Raw genomic sequence first — 21,240 nt, 5'->3', positions numbered from 1 at the left:
AGCAGGCAGGGAAGGGAGAGGGATTGGCACCAGCTCGAGGGGAATCTGCAAAGGAGGTGGGCACAGCTGAGGTGTGGCACCTGGAGGACAGAGAACAGGCACTGGCCATCACTCGGGCTCCCCCTCTCCATTACAGAGCCATGTCTCATCACCCTGCACGTAACGGGCTCACCTCTCAGTCAATGCTCGTCAACCTGCACGAACCTGGGGGGCAGAAGCAGGGAGTGCAGCACCCCTGCTGAGCTATGACTCACAGCTTCTGGCTCTGCAGCAGAGCTGGGGCCGGGGCCACGCAAAGGACAACAGCTTACAGTAGAAGGCCTGAGAGAAATTCCGGATAGATAACAGCTGCAAAGGCCCAAGTGGCTAGAGGGGGAGCAAGCAGTGAGGAAAACCATCCTGCCTTGAGCACAGGAGATCGAGCACACAGATGTGCCTAAGTCAGCTTCAGTGACCGTGATAACACTGGGTGCTCTCAGGGAGCTCTGCCACCCACTTCTCAAGGCTCCTCCATGCCATTCCACCCATGGGACACCTGGAGGACTTCCAACCCTGTGAGAAATAGAAGAGGTCACTTGGTACCCTCCCTCTGCATGACCATAAAGGAGTCAGGCACCCAGGCATCATGCTTTGAGAGCACATTTAATAAAGAATGCAGAAAGTTCCTGGTGGGCTACTCAGATCCCATGTGCCATCTATTTTGATGGTCATGGGACTGCTGCTTTGATGCCTGCCACACCTTGCACGGTCGGAGCAGCCTCCAGATCCCGAGTGGGGCTTGGGCTCCTAACCGGGTGTCAGGACTGCTCTCTCCAGCCCGGGCCGGCTCTCCTGGCACCACTGAAGCCCAGGTCCAGCTGCAAAGGCTCTGGCTCCTCTTGAGGCTGTGGAAGGCTGGGAGGGCAAGCATGCAGCAGAAACGAACTCTGCTGGTTCCTTTACTTCAGCGCTCTGGCACCTTTTGCCCCAACAGTCAAGCTTCCCAGGGTTGAAAAAAACTCCTCCATTTCTCTCTGCAGCAGCTGGTTCCTCTTCTCTGCATCTTCCCGGGCCCGCTCCGAGTTCCTCAGCTTTATTTCCAGCATTGTGTACTTTTTCTTTTCTTGGTCTAGTTCTTCTTCTAGCCGTGACATTCGTTTCCTCAGGTCGGCACTACCTTCTTCGAGTCTTAAAAAAAATCAGAGAAGAAAGACACCGTTTTAGACTTGGGCTGAGGTTTGCAAGCAAGCTTCACTGTTGGCAGACACTTGATGGGGTAAAGTAGCTGTTCAGACCTGATAGCAATGGGGACGGATGCTGTGGATTCAGACCCGGTGCCAGGTGAGGCTTCACAGACCACATATCCTCACAAGACTCTGGGGCTTCACCTCCCCTCCGAGATCCTCCTCTCGGCCTTTGGCACTCAAGGCCAGGGGCCCTCCCTGAGTTCTCACTCAAGTAGAAGACCACTTACCCTCCCGCCTGGTTAATGACATAGTGAGGGTTGGACCGCTCGCTGGCAGAGAACAGGACTGAGCCCTACACCAAGAGGGAAGCAGGAAACTGTCGCCTCGTTTGCTCTTCTACAAGACCCACTGAACTCCATCTAGACACAGCAACTCACAGGAAACCCCACTCAGGTTCTCACTTCACCTTCCATTCCCTCTCGGCCTTCATACCCCAGCTCAAATGTCTCACCCTCTGGTAAGCTTCTCTTGATCCTCCCCAGCATGTCAGACACTGCTCCTTTTTGCTACCACAGAGTACAACACAGGCCTTTCATCTTTTCAACCAGATGACCCACTCCTCTAAGGCCTCAGGGACACACTGTGGCTGGCTCTTGGAACCGACCTGACTACAAGATATAAACTGTGGGCAGGACGTAAACTGCACTGAGTCCTGAAAACGCCGGGGATGACCTTCCACCCATGCACTGTAGCTGTGATGGACTAAGGAGACAAGACCCACGGCATATCACCTGGCACATGACGTACATGGAGCAAATACCCATTCCTCCCACCCCCGCAAGGCCTAGGCCTTCACCCTTAACTACTGAAGACAAAGCATGGAGCAGGGCTAAAATCTGGAACAAGAGAGGGAGGCCCACTCTCATTACTTTTATTCAATATACTATTGGAAGTCCTAGACCCATAAATCAGGCAAGAGGCATAAATAAAAGGTATTCAAATTGGTAGGGAAGAGGTAAAACCATCATTATATGCAGATGACATACACTGTATGTAGAAAACCCTAAAGACTCCACACAAAAACTAGTAGAACTGATAAACGAATTCAGCAAGGTAGCAAGATGAAAGATTGCTAGAAAGAAATTGGTTGCATTTCTTTACACTGACAATGAGACAATCCCCTTTAAAATTGCATCAAAAGAACAAGAAACAGACAAAAAACTTAGGAATAAACCTCACCAAGGCAGTGAAAGACTTACATGCTGAGAACTGCAAAACATTAATAATGGAAATTGAAGATGATTCAAAGAAATGGAAACAAGATCCCATCTCTTAGACTGGAAGAATATTGTTAAAATGACCATACTACTCAAAACAATCTACAGATTTAATGCAATCCCTATCAAATTACTCATGACATTTTCCACAGAATTAGAACAAATAAAATTTATATGGAACTGTAAAAGATCCAGAATTGCCAAAGCAATCCTAAGGAAAAAGAACAAAGCAGGAAGCATAACACTTCCAGACTTGAGACAATACTACAAAGCTACAGTAATCAAAATAGCATGGTATTGGCACAAAAACAGATATATGGATCAATGGAACAGAATAGAGAGCCCAGAAATAAACCCACATACCTTTGGTCAATTAATCTTTGAAAAAGGAGGCAAGATATGCAGTGGGGAAAAGACAGTCTCTTCAGCAAGTGGTTTTGGGGAAGTTGGAAGCTGTGTGTAAATCAATGAAGTTAGAACATACCTTCACACGATACAGAAAAATAAACTCAAAATGGCTAAAAGACCTAAATAATAAGACATGACACCATAAAACTCCTAGAAGAGAACACAGGCAAAACATTCTCTGACACTGTGCCTGTGTTTTCTTGGGTCAGTCTCCCAAGGCAACAGAAATAAAAGCAAAACTAAACAAATGGAAGCCAATCAAACTTCCAGCAAAGGAAACCATAAAATTAAAAGAGACTATGGACTGGGAGACAATATTTGCAAATGATGTGACCAACAAAGGATTAATTTCCAAAACATACAAATAGCTCATTTGATAACAAAGAAAACAATAAGAAAATGGGCAGAAGACCTAAACAGGCATTACCCAAAGATGAGGTAGAAAGTGAAAGTCACTCAGTCATCTCCAACTCTTTGTGACCCCATAGACTATACAGTCCATGGAATTCTCAAGGCCAGAATATTGGAGTGGGTAGCCTTTCCCTTCTCCAGCAGATCTTCCCGACCCAGGAATCGAACCAGGGTCTCCTGCATTGAAGGCAGATTCTTTACCAATTGAGCTATCAGGGAAGCCCAAAGATGAGGTAACAGATGGCCAATAGGCACATGAAAAGATGCTGATATCACTAATCCTTAGAGAAATGCAAATCAAAACTACAATGAAGTATTACCTCACATCAGTCAGAATGGGCACCATTAAGCAGTCTACAGATAATAAATGTTGAAGAGGATGTGGAGAAAAGGGAACCCTCTTACACTATTGCTGTGAATGTAAGTTGGTATAGCCACTAAGGAAAACAGTATGGAGGTTCCTCAAAAAACTAAAATTAGGAATTCCCTGGTGGTCCAGTGGTTGGGGGGGGGGGGCTTCTCAGGTAGCACAGGGGTAAAGAATTAAGAAGATGCAAGAGACACAGGCTCGATCCCTGGGTTGGGAAGATCCCCCTGGAGTACGAAATGGTAACCCACTCTAGCATGCTTACCTGAAAAGTTCTGTGGACAGAGGAGCCTGGCAGGTTAAGTCCATGGGGTCGCAAAGAATTGGACACGACCAGTGCATGTGTGCGCGCATGCACACACACACATGTGCCAGTGGTTAGGATTCTGCGCTTCCACCACCAAGGGCATGGGTTCAGTCCCTGGTCAGGGAACTAAGATCTCATAAGCCATGCCACATGGTCAAAAGTTAAAAAAAAAAAAAAAATCAAAAACATATTAAAAAAAGAGCTGCCATATGATCCAGCAGCCCCACTCCTGGGCATATACCCAAACTAAACTCTTAATTCGCAAGGATACATGCACCCCTGTGTTCATAGCAGCACTATTTTACAATAGCAAGACATGGAAATAACCTGAATACCCATCAACAGATGAATGGATAAAGAAGATGTGGTGTGTGTATACACACACACAATGTAATACGACTCAGTCATAAAAAAGAAAGAACTAATGCCATTTGCAGCAACATGGATGGATTGAGAGATTATCATACTAAGTGAAGTAGGCCAGAAAGAGACAAATACCATATGATATCACTTATATGTAGAATCTAAAATATGACACAAATGAACTTACCTGTGAAATACTCACAGATACAGAGAACACACTTGTAGTTACCAAGGGCAGGGTGAGGGGGTGGGAGAGGGAGGGATTTGGAGTTCAGGATTAGCAGATGCAAACTGTGTGTGTGTGTGTGTGTGTGTGTATGGATAGATAAACAAGGTCCTTTTTATAGTACAGGGATTATTTAGTATCCTGGGATAAACCATAATGGAAAAGAATATGAGAAGGAATATATGTATATTAAAACTGCATCACTTTGCAGAAATTAACAATGCTATAAATTAGCTATATTTCAATTAAAAAAAAAAACATGGAGAAGGGAAAAAGCCTCCCTTTACTCTAACCTCCCATCTGGGGGGGGGACATAGTGTCAGAAGACCCCCCCCAAAGTGGGGGCAGCAGGTCCCCCCATGAGCCTCTTCATTGCTTCTCCTTCCCTCTGGGCTCCTCCTTCACAAGATCCTCCTTGCCCCCTAGTGCTCTGGAGAACAGCCTGGGCCACCCCTCTTCTTTCCATGCCACTCCTAAAGGGATTTTGTCCAGCCTCAGGCTCCAAGCACCACAGAAGTGGTGAGTGAGTGACAGGTTGAGTGACAACCCTCAATCTTTATCTCCCTCAAGTCCACTCAGAAACTTAATAAGCATCTACAGCTTAACAGACCCACGGCTCCTGCTCCTGTGAGTTCCTGTCCTCCTTTCCCAAGTCACCCTCCTACAGCCCCAGTCTCTTCACTCAGAGACCACCTTCTTCCAAAACAAAAATGGTGTCCCTCAAGTCAGTTATTTTTCTCATCTCACAATTGATCAACTGGAAGAACCCAAACATGTTCTGAATCTGGCCACTTGCCCACCTCGACTGCTGCCTCTTAGGTCCATGCCACCCACAGGTCTGGCCTGGATCTCAGCGGCCTCCTAACTGGTCTTTGTCTGCCTTGTCAAGCACTCCTGCACGCAGCAGCCGGCGCACCTCATCAAAGTGATCAAAGTACTCTAGGCCTGCCAGCAGCTTCACATCTCACTGGGAATAAAATCAAAGCATCACTCCTGGCAAAAGGCCTCGCCCCCTACCCCACCCCAACTACCTCACGCTTTCAGAGCCTGCCTGGACACTCAGCAAATGCACAGTGGGTCAAGGATTGAACCCACAGCCCACCAGACAACAATACTGCATTTCCCCTGAGGACTCCAGCCTTCGAGAAGGTGAAAGCTTGAGTCCCCTCCACAAATAGCCAAGGAAGTGACAGGTTGATTCTGACCCTCTGAGGCTGCCCTCAGACAGCATCCTCCAAGTAACATGTCCTGTGTGCTCTATAAGCTCAGCTTCAGCAGTCCTCACCTTCCAGTGAATCTGCAGGGAGTTCCTGCTATCTCTGCCTGGTATATTCCACCCAGTGCTTACCCTGTGGGTTTTCTCCACAATTTTCCACCCTGGGTTTTACTCATGCTGTGTCCTTTCTCATCCTTGTTCAGCCCAGTCCTATTGGTCCTTGGCTCCTATTGAGCCAAGTCCTGGCTCAGATATCACCTGCTGTGACCCCACCTACCCCTGATCTCCCCCATGGCAGTGGCCACTGCCCTCATAGCCCCTCTCCTGCCATCTTCCCCCCATGAACACAGAGCTGGCACACACCTGACACTCCCCAGGTACCCAGGAGACAGCTGCCAGCAGGACAAGAGGGTCAGATGCTGCCATTCCAGCTCCCCGTGGGAATCCCATGCTCAGAAACGGAAGCATGAATCCTTTCAGCCTCCACTGTTTGATGGAAAAAGGAAGCACTCAGAGCCCACTGAAGCCTTCTGCTAGTGGGTGGGACGTGGGTTCTTAGGTCAGTCAGCTGATGCAAGGCCTGGGGCGAAAGGAGCTAAAGGGTCTGAGATGTTGATGGAAGCACTGCTCACTGTCTAGTGTCGGCTCTGTGTGTGTGCTAAGTTGCTTCAGTTGTGTCCGACTCTGCAACTCTATGGACTGTAGCCCACCAGGCTCCTCTGTCCATTGGCTTCTCCAGGCAAGAATACTGGAGTGGGTTGCCATTCCCTCCTCCAGGGGATCTTCCGGACCCAGGGATCAAACCTGAGACTCTTATGTCTGTTTCCTGCATTGGCAGACAGATTCTTCACCATTAGCGCCACCTGGGGAGACCCAGAGGCTCTGCTGATGACTATGAGGGAAAAAGCCCTCTGCACGCAGGCGGTGAGAGGACGGAACCAGGGCCCATCAGTGAGCAAGCCTGCAAGCCTTAAAGGGTGGCACGAGGCGTCTTCTGTGACCCGGTAGAAGGGAGGGCTTGGCTCAGCAAGGTCAGCTCCCTCTTCAGAGGAAATTGGATTTCCATCCAGGTGTCCTCACTCTACTTCAGGCCCGACCAGAGTGGGTCAGTCAGGCTGGCCTGGGGCCTGCAGTGCACAGAGGCCCTGCCCCATTCCCAGTTCCTGAACTATAGGACATTCTGGGGGGCCTGCCTCCTCCCTGAGGGTCACACAGGGACCTCCACTCCGAACCTCTCCATCAAAGGTACTCTGAGCAGCTCAGGCTGAGATTCTTACTCTTTCCTTTAGCCAGCTGGCCTCATGGAGTCCTGGCTGCATGCCAGGCCCTCGGCTCCCAAGCTTTCCCAGACAGAGGACCCCCACCCCTCCATTCCCAGCCCTGTCCTAGGGAACCTTCTCCCAGAAAGGCAGCTTCCTGGGGGCTGGCTGCTCTGAGCCCTGCCTCCAGGAGCTATCTTTCCAAGCCAGAGGCTGATTGCCCAGGACCGGTGCCCAGTGAGCTGCTGGCTGCGAGTGCTCTGCCCAGCCCAGGAGTGCCAATCTTGCACTCGCCCAACAAGGCTTTTTACCTTTTCACGCTCGTCTCATACTCAGTCCTCTGCCGGCACAGCTCTGCTCTGAGCTCTGTGACCAGGCCCTGGAGAACCTCGGTTCGACGGGCGTGGTCCTGGGCAGGGCTGCCCGGGTCACTGGGCTCGCTGCTGCTGATGCACGCGCCCACTCCATCCAGGCCATGGTCCAGATCCACTTCGCTGCTGCTGAGGACAGGGGAGGGCTCAAGGGCCCCCTCAACGTGCAGGGAGCTGCAGGCAGAGGAGTCGCTGGCCCGGCATGCTGTGCAGCTGCTGACCGAGCCCCTGGCCGAGGCCTCACAGGAGGAGACCCCAGACCATGGCAGGCTGGCCACACTGGGTGTGCTGGGAAAGGAGCTCTGCGGGGGCACATTGTCGTAGGTGGAGAGTCTCTGCTCGGAGCCTGAGTCCTTGAGCCGGTCTCCTGATGAGGCCCGGCGGTGGCCTCGCAGGGAGGACAGCCCATTCATGAGCCAGTTCCCTCCAGAGGAGATGATGGGGACCTCCAGGGATGAGGTGCCCACCTTCGGACTCCCCGACCGGGACCCTGACTGCCGGAAGGAAGACCTCCAGTTGGGCAGAGTCTGCACCTTCTTCCCAAGGCTGGTGGCAGCAGGGCTGCCTCGGCTCCCCAGGCCCGTGGGAGAGGTTCTAGAGAGCGCCGCCACGGCAGCCCCATCCAGAGAAGAGGTCCTGTGTGAGGGCAGGCAGGGGGCGCTGGGACTGCCGGGCTCTGCCTGGTCGTCCCTGGTGACCTCCTCGGAGCCCCATCCCACGGTGCACGGTGGGCCCCCGCGTGGGGAGGCTGGCCCCTCCATGGTCCTCGAAGTGAAGAGCTGGCTGTGTTTGCGGATCAGGATGGTCATCAGGTGCTGGACCAGAGAAGTGCCTGCCAAGAAGAAGGAATAAGAAAAGGTTAACTGAATGCCTCCAGTCTAGTTTCTCCAGACCAGTCAGCAAGCTGCAGCTTGGACCCAGGCACCCAGCTCTGCCAGTAGCCTCAAACCAGGCTACTCCGTAAGTGTGGACTCGACAAGAGCTCGCCATTTTCCACTCCAAAGGTAAGGATGGCCACCACACTTTCCAAATTCAGACAGGGACAGAAGGACCATACCCAAAATGCCCCTCCTCCAATGTGGGGTCTGGAGCACAGAAAGGCACTCAGCCTTCACGCCCACTCCAACTAGCTGGTGGAGGGAGGAGCAGACACAATGCTGGTTAAGGCTGTGGGGTGAGCCAGGGGCAGGCTGAAACTGGAAACCAGGACCTGGATGCCAGGGCCCTCTTGGCTGCCCCATTTGCTGCCCACAATGGCTATGCCTGACTATCCACTCTGGGGGGCACAGGGTTCTGGGACACGGAATTGAGATGTCTTACGGGTGCATGTGGGCACACATACACAACCTCATACACAGAGTCACACACATACACAACCTCATACACAACCCCATACACACACATATAAAACCCCATACACAGTCACATATATACCCATACACAGTCATACACACAACCCCATACATAGTCACATATACCCATACACAGCCCCATAGTCACACACATACACAACCCCATACACAGTCACACACGTACACAACCTCATACACAACCCCATACACGCACATATAAAACCCCATACACAGTCACATATATACCCATACACAGTCATACACACAACCCCATACATAGTCACATATACCCATACACAGCCCCATAGTCACACACATACACAACCCCATACACAGTCACACACGTACACAACCTCATACACAACCCCATACACGCACATATAAAACCCCATACACAGTCACATATATACCCATACACAGTCATACACACAACCCCATACATAGTCACATATACCCATACACAGCCCCATAGTCACACACATACACAACCCCATACACAGTCACACACGTACACAACCTCATACACAACCCCATACACGCACATATAAAACCCCATACACAGTCACATATATACCCATACACAGTCATACACACAACCCCATACATAGTCACATATACCCATACACAGCCCCATAGTCACACACATACACAACCCCATACACAGTCACACACGTACACAACCTCATACACAACCCCATACACGCACATATAAAACCCCATACACAGTCACATATATACCCATACACAGTCATACACACAACCCCATACATAGTCACATATACCCATACACAGCCCCATAGTCACACACATACACAACCCCATACACAGTCACACACATACACAATCCAATACACAGTCACTCACAGACAACTTCATAGAGTCACACATATACACAGCCCCATACACAGTCACACACATACACCACTCCATACAGTCACTCACACACAACCCCATACACAGAGTCACACACATACACAGCCCCATACACAGTCACTCACAGACAACTTCATAGAGTCACACACATACACAGCCCCATACACAGCCACACACATACACAACTCCATACAGTCACTCACACATAACCCCATACACAGAGTCACACACATACACAGCCCCATACACAGTCACACACATACACAACTCCATACAGTCACTCACAGACAACTTCATACAGAGTCACACACATACACAGCCCCATACACAGTCACTCACAGACAACTTCATACAGAGTCACACACATACACAACTCCATACAGTCACTCACACAACCCCATACACAGAGTCACACACATAGACAACCCCACACACAGAGTCAAACACATAGACAGCCCCATACGAAGACTCACACACACACAACCCCATACATGGAGTCACATATCCACAACCCCATACACAGAGTCAGACACACACACAATCCCATTCACAGAGTCATACACATACACGACGCCATACTCAGAGTCACACATACACAATCACACACAAATGCACATAGCCCCCCCCCCAACATGAACAACCCCACACACAAGCACATGCCTCCTCTTCCCCAGGCCACAGCCCCTGAGACACAGCCTGTGGCATATGTGGGGACTCAGTTCCTGAGGCTGTGGGGTAGAGAGACGGGTCAGTGACAAAGGGAGGCTTTGCAGAGGGACCATGGTATGTACCCTCCTGTTATCCTCCAGCAAAGACCAGAGACAGGAGGAGGCATCTGTGTGATGAGGAAGGTCAAGTGCTTCTACTCCCACTAGAAGTAATGGAGAGTCATGGGGAGCATTAAGTAAACAATCTTTACTAGGTGAAGCAAGAACTTGGCAGTTCAGCAGGGTGAGCATTTGCCGTCAGGCATTTGTGCAACCTGGCAGGTGGGAGCTCTGGGGAGACTACCAGTCAGGCCAAGGGAGTGCTAAACAAGAGAACAACCCCCAAGGGACACCCCGTCAGCTGGGGGTGGGCCAGGGAAAAGCTCTGCAGCCCACCCCTAGCCCCACGCACCTCCCCTAGTTCACGTTCCACAGGAACGGCCACTCTGCCCTCAGCCTGCCTCGTGCCAGGGGCAGCAGGCTCCAGCTGGCGTCAGGCAGGCTCTGCGTGAGTTCTGCCAGCCTCTCCGCTCCTTGGCTCGAACGGCTGCAGGTTTCCTGTGAGCAGCTAGACTCTCACACTAGAGAGGATGGTCTTTCTATGGGGCCTCCAAGCAGTGCGCTCATGTCCAGGCCAGCCTGCACCTGTGTGCCCTCTGAAAAGTCAGACTGAGAGAGTCACCTCACCTCTCGCGGCCTGTCTCATCTGTCAAATGGGGGCAGTAACCGGGGGCTTCTTGTGAGGACTGAAATGCGGTGGTAGAAGGAAAGCACTCAGCAGAGGCTCTGATGTGTGGAAAGCGGCTGTTGCTATATTATTTAAAATCTTTTTATTATGACTATTCATTACAGAACATAATATCCCCAGGGTTTGCTGAGCTCTAACATCCAGAAGAAGCCTGTGACAATTACTTAATCGAAAATTACTTCGGTAAAACAAAAACATTTGTGTGTATTCAACGGCAAGGGCACTGACCTTTTCCACCCCACCTCCACCCCCTCAGCCGCTCCCATCATTCTAACTGCACCTTATGACCCCATCCACAGGGCAAAGCTCCTTTTCCTTTTAGAGCTGACCCCATGGGGGAAGAGGGGCTGGAGAAGGCAGTGAGGAGGTCCAGAGAGGCTGCTTCCAAGTGCCCAGGGGCAGGGCCACCCTTCCTGCTGGCCTGGTGTGAGGGTTCTGAGGACTTGCCCGGGACTGACGTGAGCCCCGAGCACCCAGCACCACCACGTACACCCCCTCCATTACCTTCCATAATGGTCACTGGGTCTTCTACCTGCGGCCGAAGTATATTAGGCCCAAAAACAGTTGCCAGGTTCTGGACGCTCATCTTGTTGACATCTGAGTGGGACTGAACTTCATCCAGAAACCTACAAAGAAAGGAAGAGACAGTTGGCAGAGAAGCAGATCCTGACTCCAGATTTGCTGGGAGCTGCCTGGCCATCGTGCTCAGCTGTGCCCTCAGAAGAGGGCAGAGCTTCCTGAGATCTGGAGGGCCATCAGAAGTAAAGGCCACTGGAACCAGGGCCTGTCGTTGGTGTGGAAGGACATAACTCCCCCAGCTGCACTGGGTACAGCTGCCTAGGAAGGCTCAGACCCCCAGATGCAGGGCTGGGTGAAGGTTCACCCTACCTGTCCTCTCCTGGCACCCTGAGCCTAGGTCATGGTCAGGAAGCAGACCCATGGGGAGGGGCGATGAGAGGCACCCAGGGGAGGTAGAAGGAACAAAGGCCATCTCACTTTCCTTCAGGAATGATGTACTCAGGACTTTATAACACTGCCTGCTCCAACCAGGACTATGATAAGCTCTGTAAGTGCAGAGACTTCTTTTATATCCCCCACTGGCTTGATAGATGTGTGGGTGGGCCCCCCGACCCCTGTGAAGGGCATAGGGAGCCAGACTGCAGGAGAGGGAAGCCCCACCCCTAGTCACTTACTTGCAGATATATCTGAGCAGGTTGTAATTGACCAGGGGAAGGCTGCTCACTTGCTTAGCCAACTCCAGAGTCCCCTTGGGATTGAGAGAGAAAAACAGCATTTCAAAGATCAGCAGGGAGGCCCCAGGCCTTCTCTTGCTGGAGGCAGATGAGGAGGGGGTGGGAATCCGAGTCCAGACCTCCATCCACAGCCCACAGGCCTGGCCGCCAGTGACTAGAGGGCACCACACTTTCATCCCCCTGGCTGGTGACCTCTGGGGGGAAAGAGATTTACTTTCAAGATGCTGTTGTGAGGGATGTGCCTCTGCAGAGCCACAGAGGAATGTCAGGGCCAGCGCTCAGCTCACTTATCAAGGCACAAATATTTGCTAGATAAAGACCCCTCATCTCCCACACAGCCACGGGGAGGGCAAACAGTTCTTCCCCAGCTGGAGCCAACCAGGGCTGCAGGCAGAGGGCTCTGTCCTGGGGGCAGTCTCAAATTCTTTTGGGAGGAGGCAGGATAGAAATAGATGAAAGGTCTGGTTGTTTCTGAATCCCAAGGCCAGCCTGGGTAGCCTGAGTTAAGATGTGGGAGGAGGTGATGGAGCAGGAGTGCCTACTGAGTGGTGGTCCAGCCTGGGCAGGCTGCATTCAAGAGCATGGCTGGAACACAGCCTGCTTCAGGAGGTACCTGTCCCTCCTAGAAGGAGGGCTGCACACAGGGAGGAGATGCTCCAGGCTTCCCACCCCAGAGTACCCTCCTGCCTAGCGGGGAGATATTCTAGCCCGCCCCAGATTTGGAGCTTCTAGGCCTGCCCCCCATCCCCAACAGAGCAGGCTACAGGATCTATGTACCATGAAAAGTCACGAAAAGTCCTGTTTCCACACGCACCACCCCCCATCAACTAGCAGGCCCACTCCCCCAGCATGGGTCCCCGTGAGCCACTAACCTCCCCCTCGTCCTTGGTGAGCAGCTGGGCGCAGTTAAGGAAGTCCTCGTACCTGGCGAAGGGGACCACAGGCTCGGGGAGCTCCCGCAGGTACAGCTTCAGCAGGGAGGCCACCGTGTGCACGTCGGTTGTGCTGCAGACGGAGGGGACACCCATAAGGCTGGGCACCAGAGAACCGCAAGGTGACCAGCACCTCGCCCACCCCCCTCAGGGGTAGTCTCTGCTCTCACATCCGTGTATGTGTGTGTATGCACACGCACACACTGTGATGACCGGCTAGGGAACAGGTGGGTGTGAAGGGCCACCTCCCACTGGCCTGGTACCTGCCCCAGGGTACTCTGGGGTCGGGGAGCCAGGGGCACAGCTGTCCTTTGGCCCAAGTCTGAGCCTGCTCTTCTGCCCAGGCTCACCCTCTAGTAGAAGCAGGAGGACCGTGTCAAACATGCCCACCATGCAGGGCTGCCAAGCCCCTTGGAAAAGGGCAGCTGTTCTTGGGCACCTAGGCTGGGCAGGTCAGAGGTCAGCATCTTTCCCCGGCTTCTGGGCTCCTATTCACACTACAGATGTCCCATTTCCAGTGCCCCAGAGCCCCATATGTCCACTCCCAGGCATCAGTCTCCTGCTTGCAGCTCGGAGCTGCCCAGGCTGAAGTGGGCCCTGGAGAGGATGGTGGCCCTGGGCCTGTTTGGATTGTGGGGTCAGGTCCTGGGCTGCAGTCCTGGTACCTCCTCCAAGCTTGCCTTCTAGGCTGGGTGGGCCCTGGGTGTTTCATCTGCTTTTCTGGATCTGCATTTCCCTCATGGGAGGTGTTCAGGAAAGATGAACCACAGGCCAAAAGTGGCTGTGCCATTAAGGTGCTCCTGGCCTGCTGTCCATCTCATCACTGAGATGAGCCCTGCGGTCCCTCCCACCCTGGCATTTGGAATTCTGGGGTTCCACAGGGCTACATGCACCTCAAATTTGTATCCCCAGAGCCCCTCCCTGCCTCAGGACTGGTGGCTCTTGATGGCTCTTGGTCTGGCCAACTGAGCAGCCCCCATTCCTGCCCCCACCTCCCCTCTCCAGCCAAGCACACGGCCACCCTCACCCTCGTCTGCCTTCTCCCAGCCACTCCTCTGCTGACACCCCCATTTCCTGGAAGCTTATGTCCCCAGTGGATACTTAGCCTTGAGCCCTAGCGACCTTCCACCTGGGGACCCCATGAGTTCACTGCCAGCCACTGCATGAGCAGGAACCCCAGGAAGATGAGGGGAGGGATGGGAAGCTAGGAGGATGAGCAGCTTTCCTTTGGACAAGGGCCAGCCATTGTGTCTCCCCCTGGTGGGGAAGGTGAAGCATTTCTGATCTGGGCAAGTAAACTCAGAGGGTGACCCCTCTGGACTGCAGACCTCGTGGCTCTCCCCGAAACTTTGGGCGTTCCTGCCCAAAGCCCCATCCTGACTCCTCCTGGCTGCCCGAGGTTACAGTACTCCTGGTCCTGGGAGCTTGGCTCAGCCCTGACTGCCTCATCTTTCCTCCCTCCCTAGAAATTCACTTCCTCACCCTCTCCCCACTCCACACTGTTGGCCCAGATAAAGGAACCCCTGTGCCCTCTCTGGGCAGACCTCTTCTGGGAAATGGTGATCAGACCCACACTCCACATCTGAAAAAGATATTGATAGACTCTCCTGGCTGCAGTGATGGTGTGGGCAGATGCTGGAGGGGCTGGCGGTGTTCTGCCCTGAGAGGAAAAGACCTGAAAATGCCAGGGCTGCCAGCAGAAACCTGTGGGCCTATGCTGCAAGGCGGGGGGCCTGTCTGCCCCAGGAGAGGGTAGATCCGAGAAGAAGGGGCAGAAGCTCCATGGGGGTCAGGGCTGGCTGGCTGCAGAAAGAACTTTCTATGAAAAACTACCCCATAATGGGGGTTCTGTCAGAGACATGAGGCCCCCAAACAGCCACCTCTCCTCTGCTCTTAGCCCCTGGGCACTCAGTGAGGCTGACTCTATCCCAGGGTGGAGCCTAGGACCCAGTAAGCCCCAGTGATGGAGTAGTATGGGTGCTGGCCGAGGACAGGTGGAGGAGACTCGCTCCCCTGCCCCTGAAACTTGTGAGGATGTGCATCTCAGTATTGGCACCTAAAAAGCCAGGAGGTGGGGGAATGGGTCACCCTGAGACAGCAGAGCCAAGAGACAGACTGTGGGCTTATGAGGGGCATCTCCACAGTGGATAGAGCCCGCATGGAAGTAGCAGGATCCACCCAGGTGGGAGACCCAGGGCTGCCACATTGGTTCTATGCCCCACACTCCGCCCATCAGGAGGGCTGGCTGGGCACATGTGTGCCAGTGTGGGGCATCACCCTGCCCTCCATCCTGCACCCAGGCCTCTCAGCTGGCATCCTGAGAGGAGACTCTTCAAGGGTAATGGACAGGTGGCCCTATCTACATCTCCTCCCAGGAGCTCACCTGTCAAACAGTGGCTTCTCCCCACAGTCAAAGGAATCCTGCAGGTCCCTCACCAGGTTGGCCTGGCCGGGCATGCGGAAGAGGCCCTCCTCGGTGAGCCCGCGCTCCCGGATGAAGTCCACACACTGCTCCACCAGCAGCGGCGCCAGGCGGGGGCCGTACTTCTGCTCATGGTGGACTGTATCCTCCAGCCGCTGCCCAAAGATCCCTGGGCACAGAGAGGAGCTGGTCACACCCTCAGCTAGCTGACTCACCAGTGGGGAGGACGCTGGGGACAACAGCAGGCAGGCAGTGCTGTCAGGGCCCAGGGTGGCGCCCCCGCCCCCGCCCTGGGGAAGCAGATTAGAAACTGGGAGGGCAGGCAGCAGGCGGTTGGGACATGGCAGAAGGGCATATCGGACAGCAGCCTAGCCTGGCCTGTGGAGCCTGTCCAAGCTTGAGGACCCTTTGGGCCCTCGGGGAGCATGCATCATACATTTTATTTATGTATTGGTTTATATATGCAATATTAACTTTCAAATGGCAGTGGCTTGCATTTAACAACCTAACACCATGGCCACCAAAAGACACACTCCAGAATGTTCTTAGTGGCACTCCCTGCAATCTCTCTGAATGAGAAACCGCCTAATGCCCATGAGTGGCAGAATGAGCGGGATCATCATGGTCTACTCATACCATGGAGCACAGGACAGCCATGAGTACTGCTGAGGTACAAGCAACAAGACAGAGGACAGATAATACGAAAGCAGAATCACGACCCAACATTGTAGATCATTAGGGAAACTCGAGTCAACACTATCTCACACCCGTGAGGATGGCTACTATCCAAAAAGCAGAAAACAACGTGCTGGTGAGGACGTCGCGAAATTGAATGCTTGTGCCCTGTTCATGGGAACGTAAGATGGTGCAGCCACTGTGGAAAACAGTACGGAGGCATCTCAAACTATTAAAAGCAGAATTACTGTATGATCCAGCAATTCCACTTCTGGGCACATACCCAAAAAAACTGAAAGCAGAGACTTGAGCAGATATACAAACACCCATGTTCACAGTAGTATTATTCACAATATCCAAATGGTGGAAGCAAACCAAGGGTCCATTGATGGACGGATGGATAAACACAATGTGATGCATATATACAACATAATATTATCCAGCCATAAGAAGAAGGAAATTCTGACAAATGCTACAACATGGGCAAACCTTGAGGACATTTTGCCAAGTGAAATAAGTCAGTCCACTAAAACACCAGTACTGTATGATTCAACTTATATGACATACTTAGCATAATCAAATTCAGAGAGACAGAAAGTAGAATGGTGGTTGCCAGGGGCTGGAGGACAGTGGAATGGAGAGTTATTGTTTAATGGGTACATTAATGATTGTCTATTTTTGTGTATTGTGTTAGAGAATGTTCTAATTTCATTCTTTTACATGTTGCTATTCAATTTTCGCAGCACCACTTACTGAAGAGAATATCTTATTTTTTTTTCATTGTATATTCTTGCCTCCTCTGTCATAGATTAATCGACCACAGGCATGTGAGTTTATTTCTGGGTTTTCTCTCCTGTTCTTTTGATCTATATTTCTGTTTTTATGCCAGTACTATACTGTTTTGATTACTATAGTTTATAGTATAGTCTGAAGTCAGGGAGTCTGATTCCTCCAGCTCTGTTTCTCTTTCTCAAGATTGCTTTGTCTATTCATGGTCTTTTGTGTCTCCATACACATTTTAAGATTTTTTTAGTTCTAGTTCTATAAAAAATGCCATTGGTGATTTGAAAGGGATTGCATTAAATCTCTAGATTGCCTTGGGTAAGTGAACTGTCACTGTTTGCAGATGACATGATATTATACATAGAAAATCCTAAAGATGCTGTCAGAAAATCATGAGAGCACAATGAATTTGGTAAAATTGCAAGATACAAAATTAATATACAGAAGTCTCTTGCATTCCTATACACTAACAATGAAAGATCAGAAAGAGAAATTGAGGAAACAATCCCATGGTAAAACAATTTACCATCTCATCCAAAAGAGTAAAATACCTAGTGGTAGATTTACCTCAGGAGGCAAGACCTATACACTGAAAAATATAAGATGCTGATGGAAGATATTGAAGATGACACAAAGAGATGGAAAGATATACCATGTTCCTGGTATACCAACACTGGAAGAATAAACATTGTCAAAATGACTATACAAAGCAACCTATGGAAATAAACCTGAAATGGGTCAAAGACCTAAATGGAAGACTGAACATGATAAAACTCTTAGAGGAAAACACAGAATACTCTTTGACATAAATTGCAGCAGTATCTTTTATGATTCACCTCCTAGAGTAATGAAAACAAAAACAAAATAAACAAGTGGGATCCTCGTTAAACTTAAAAAGTCTCTGCACAGCAAAGGAAAAAATAAACAAAATGAAAAAACAGAATGGGAGAAAATATTTGCAAATGGAGTGACTGCCAAGGGATTAATCTCAGAAGTATACAAATAGATCATGCATCTCTATGTCAAAAAAAAAAAAAAAAACCTAATAAAAAAATAGGGAGAAGACTTAAATAGGTATTTCTCCAAAGAAGACATACAGATGACCAAAAGGCACATGAAAAGATGCTTAACATCACTAATTTCCAGAGAAATGCAAATCAAAACTACAGTGAGGTATCACTTCATACCCATCAGAACGGCTATTATCAAGAAGTCGACAAATGATAAATGGTAGACAGGATGTGGAGAAAAGGGAACCCTCCTACACTGTTGGTGGGAATGTAAATTAGTACAACTACTATGGAGAACAGTATGTAGGTTCCTTAGAAAACTAAAATTAGAGCTACCATATGATCCAACAATTTCACTCCTCATCATATATCTGGAGAAAACACATGATCTGAAAGGATACACACATACCCCAATGTTCATGAAAGTGAAAGTAAAGCCACTCAGTCGTGTCGGATTCTTTGTGACCCCATGTACTATAGCCTAGTAGGCTCCTCCATCCATGGGATTTTCCAGGCAAGAGTACTGGAGTGGGTTGCCATTTCCTTCTCCAGGGGATCTTTCCAACCCAGGAATCGAACCTGGGTCTCCCGTGTTGCAGGCAGATGCTTTACCGTCTGAGCCACCAGGGAAGCCCTCCAATGTTCACAGCAGCACCATTTACAGTGGCAAAGACATAGAGGCAACCTAAATGTCCATCGTCAGAGGAATGTTAAAGATATGGTACATACACACAGTGGACTATTACACAGCCGTAAAAATGAATGAAATAATGCCATTTGCAGCAACATGAATAAACCTAGAGATTATCATACTAAGTGAAGTCAGAAAGAGATTATTATGTATCAATATCATATCACTCATATGTAGAATCTAGTTTAAAAAATAAAAGTGAACTTATTTACAAAACAGAAACAGACTTACAGACACTGAGAACAAACTTATGGTTACCAAAGGGGACACATGGAGGGGAAGGATAAACAAGGGGCTTGGGATTAAAACACACACACTACTATAATAACCAACAAGCACCTACTGTACAGCACAGGGAATTCTACTCAGTATTCTGAGATAACCTATATGAGAAAAGAAGCTAACAAGGAATGAGTGTATGTATATTATGTATATAAACCTGGATCACTCTGCTGTACATCAGAAACTAACACAACATTATAAAGCAACTATATTCCAATAAAATAAAAAGTAGAAAAACAAAAGAACCCAGGCAGTCTGGCTCCAGGTCTGGGGAATATTCCAGGCCACATGGCTACCCTCCACCCTTCCTGGAGCATGGATACCTATGTGATGCCATTACCCCACCAGTCTTGCTTCCCATGTTTCTCCTGTCTTTCTTCACCAGTAGCTCCCAAGGATGTGGTCATTTGGACAACAGGCAGAGGTAAGCAGAGGCTAGAATACTGACAAGAAAGGAAAAATCCAAAAAAAAAAAAAAAGGAAAAACTGTCTGCCTTCTGGGATCTGGACAGCTCAGCTGCCCTTGCCCACTGGGGTGTAACCTGTAGACAGTGTTGAACACAGGGGCGGGTGCTGCCCAAAGACTGGCATGGGGCTGCCTAGGGCAACTCTGAGGTACCCACCACCAACAGTGTCCTGGCCTCTCTGCCCAGTCCAAGAGTGGCCTAGGCCGGTCTGGAGACACAAGGACACTCACTGTTCCTTCTACAACACACTTAGGGCTCAATCACGTATGCCCAACAATGAGCTATATGGGTCCACAAATGTTCCTGTTTAGCTAGGCAGATGTTTGAAACATTTTAAAATTAGTTACTTTATACTTTTATACTTTATAAAACATTCATATAAAAAAAATCTGGACCATGTAAGAGATTTTTTATTCATATAAAAAATCTGGAAAAAATTCTCTTAAAAGCAGCCACAAATCTGGTGGTACCAGGCTGGAATTTCCAAACAATCACACTGACGGAGTTCAGTGGCCCCTCTGTCTTTCTGGAGAAGGAAATGGCAGCCTACTCCAGTATTCTTGCCTGGAGAATCCCATGGAGGGAGGAACCTGGCAGACTATACAGTTCATGGAATTGCAAGAGTCAGATATGACTTAGCGCTATCTTTCTTCCTGTCCTTCTGATAGCCCATGTATTTGCTAATTCTCCACAGTCCCCATCACCCGCTACTGCCTAACACCCAGTCCACCCTTCACTCCTGGGGCTTTGCCAAACAATCACCTCTTTTCCCTGGCACAGACTTGTGCTTCCGCACCGGGCACCAGGTCAGAATGAAGTAGGAGAGGAGCCCTGACTCACAGAAATGGGAAGTCAGGCCTGTTGTGACCAGGGGCATCGGCTAGGACCTCAAATAAGCAGGCAGAGAACATACAGGGGGAACTGCCCTGGAGCAGAGGGTCCTCCGGAAGGGGTGGAGCCAACGTGGCATTGCAGCCTGGGCGCCCACCTCCTCCCTCCCTCCCCACTCAGGCAGACGCCCCGTCCCTTTCACTTCTGCTTTACCCACTACTTGAGCATCTTCACTACCTCTGCTCTCCTGCTGCCTGGCCTGGGCAGAGGAGGTCTCCTCCCTGTTCACTCTGTGCAAAATTCTGGTTAGCCCTTGAGATCAGCTGTCACGGATCCTTTCTTCAGCACGACCACAGGGCTCTTGGGCTCCCTCTCTGGCTCTCTATCACAGACCATGCGAAGATGCTTGCCTCTGCCTGGTTCCTCACTGGGAACCAGCCTTTCTCCCCAGTCACAAGCCAATGCTGGGCTTGGAGGGGAGGTCAAGGAGTGCTGAGTGAGGGAGGTTGAACACATAGCCCAGGACGGTCTACCATCCCGAGTTCATGCACTCAGCTTCCCACCCTTGGCTCACAGGTAACTAAAGGCCACAGTCAGGGAAGAGAGACACTGAGGAAAAGAACTCTAAAATTCTCTCTGCTGCTGCTGCAGCTAAGTCATGTCAGTCGTGCCCAACTCTGTGTGATCCCATAGACGGCAGCCCACCAGGCTCCCGTCCCTGGGATTCTCCAGGCAACGATAGTGGAGTGGGCTGCCATTTCCTTCTCCAGTGCATGAAAGTGAAAAGTGAAAGTGAAGTCGCTCAGTAGTGTCCGACTCTTCGAGACCCCATGGACTGTAGCC

The 21,240-nt window shown here is 50.5% G+C and overlaps 1 protein-coding gene across 9 annotated transcripts in view; it reads right to left on the bottom strand.

The window, feature by feature from the left end:
* Positions 1-626: 626 nt before the first annotated feature.
* The window catches only part of ARHGAP22 (Rho GTPase activating protein 22), a 176,947-nt gene continuing 156,333 nt past the window's right edge, over positions 627-21,240 (bottom strand). For all 9 annotated transcript variants that reach the window (XM_043476357.1, XM_043476356.1, XM_043476359.1 and 6 more), the window contains 6 exons: positions 15,620-15,827; positions 13,177-13,309; positions 12,245-12,318; positions 11,556-11,677; positions 7,312-8,203; positions 627-1,167 (listed from right to left, as the gene is read on the bottom strand). In XM_043476357.1, the coding sequence (XP_043332292.1) occupies positions 939-1,167; positions 7,312-8,203; positions 11,556-11,677; positions 12,245-12,318; positions 13,177-13,309; positions 15,620-15,827 (1,658 nt within the window). In that variant the 3' untranslated portion in view covers positions 627-938. The remainder of the gene's footprint in view (positions 1,168-7,311; positions 8,204-11,555; positions 11,678-12,244; positions 12,319-13,176; positions 13,310-15,619; positions 15,828-21,240) is intronic.

Source organism: Cervus canadensis, chromosome 8 (genome assembly GCF_019320065.1).
Source record: "Cervus canadensis isolate Bull #8, Minnesota chromosome 8, ASM1932006v1, whole genome shotgun sequence".
In the NCBI taxonomy this organism is placed as follows: domain Eukaryota; kingdom Metazoa; phylum Chordata; class Mammalia; order Artiodactyla; family Cervidae; genus Cervus; species Cervus canadensis.
Note: the sequence above shows the minus strand (reverse complement) of the source record. Positions and strands in the feature narration are given on the sequence as shown.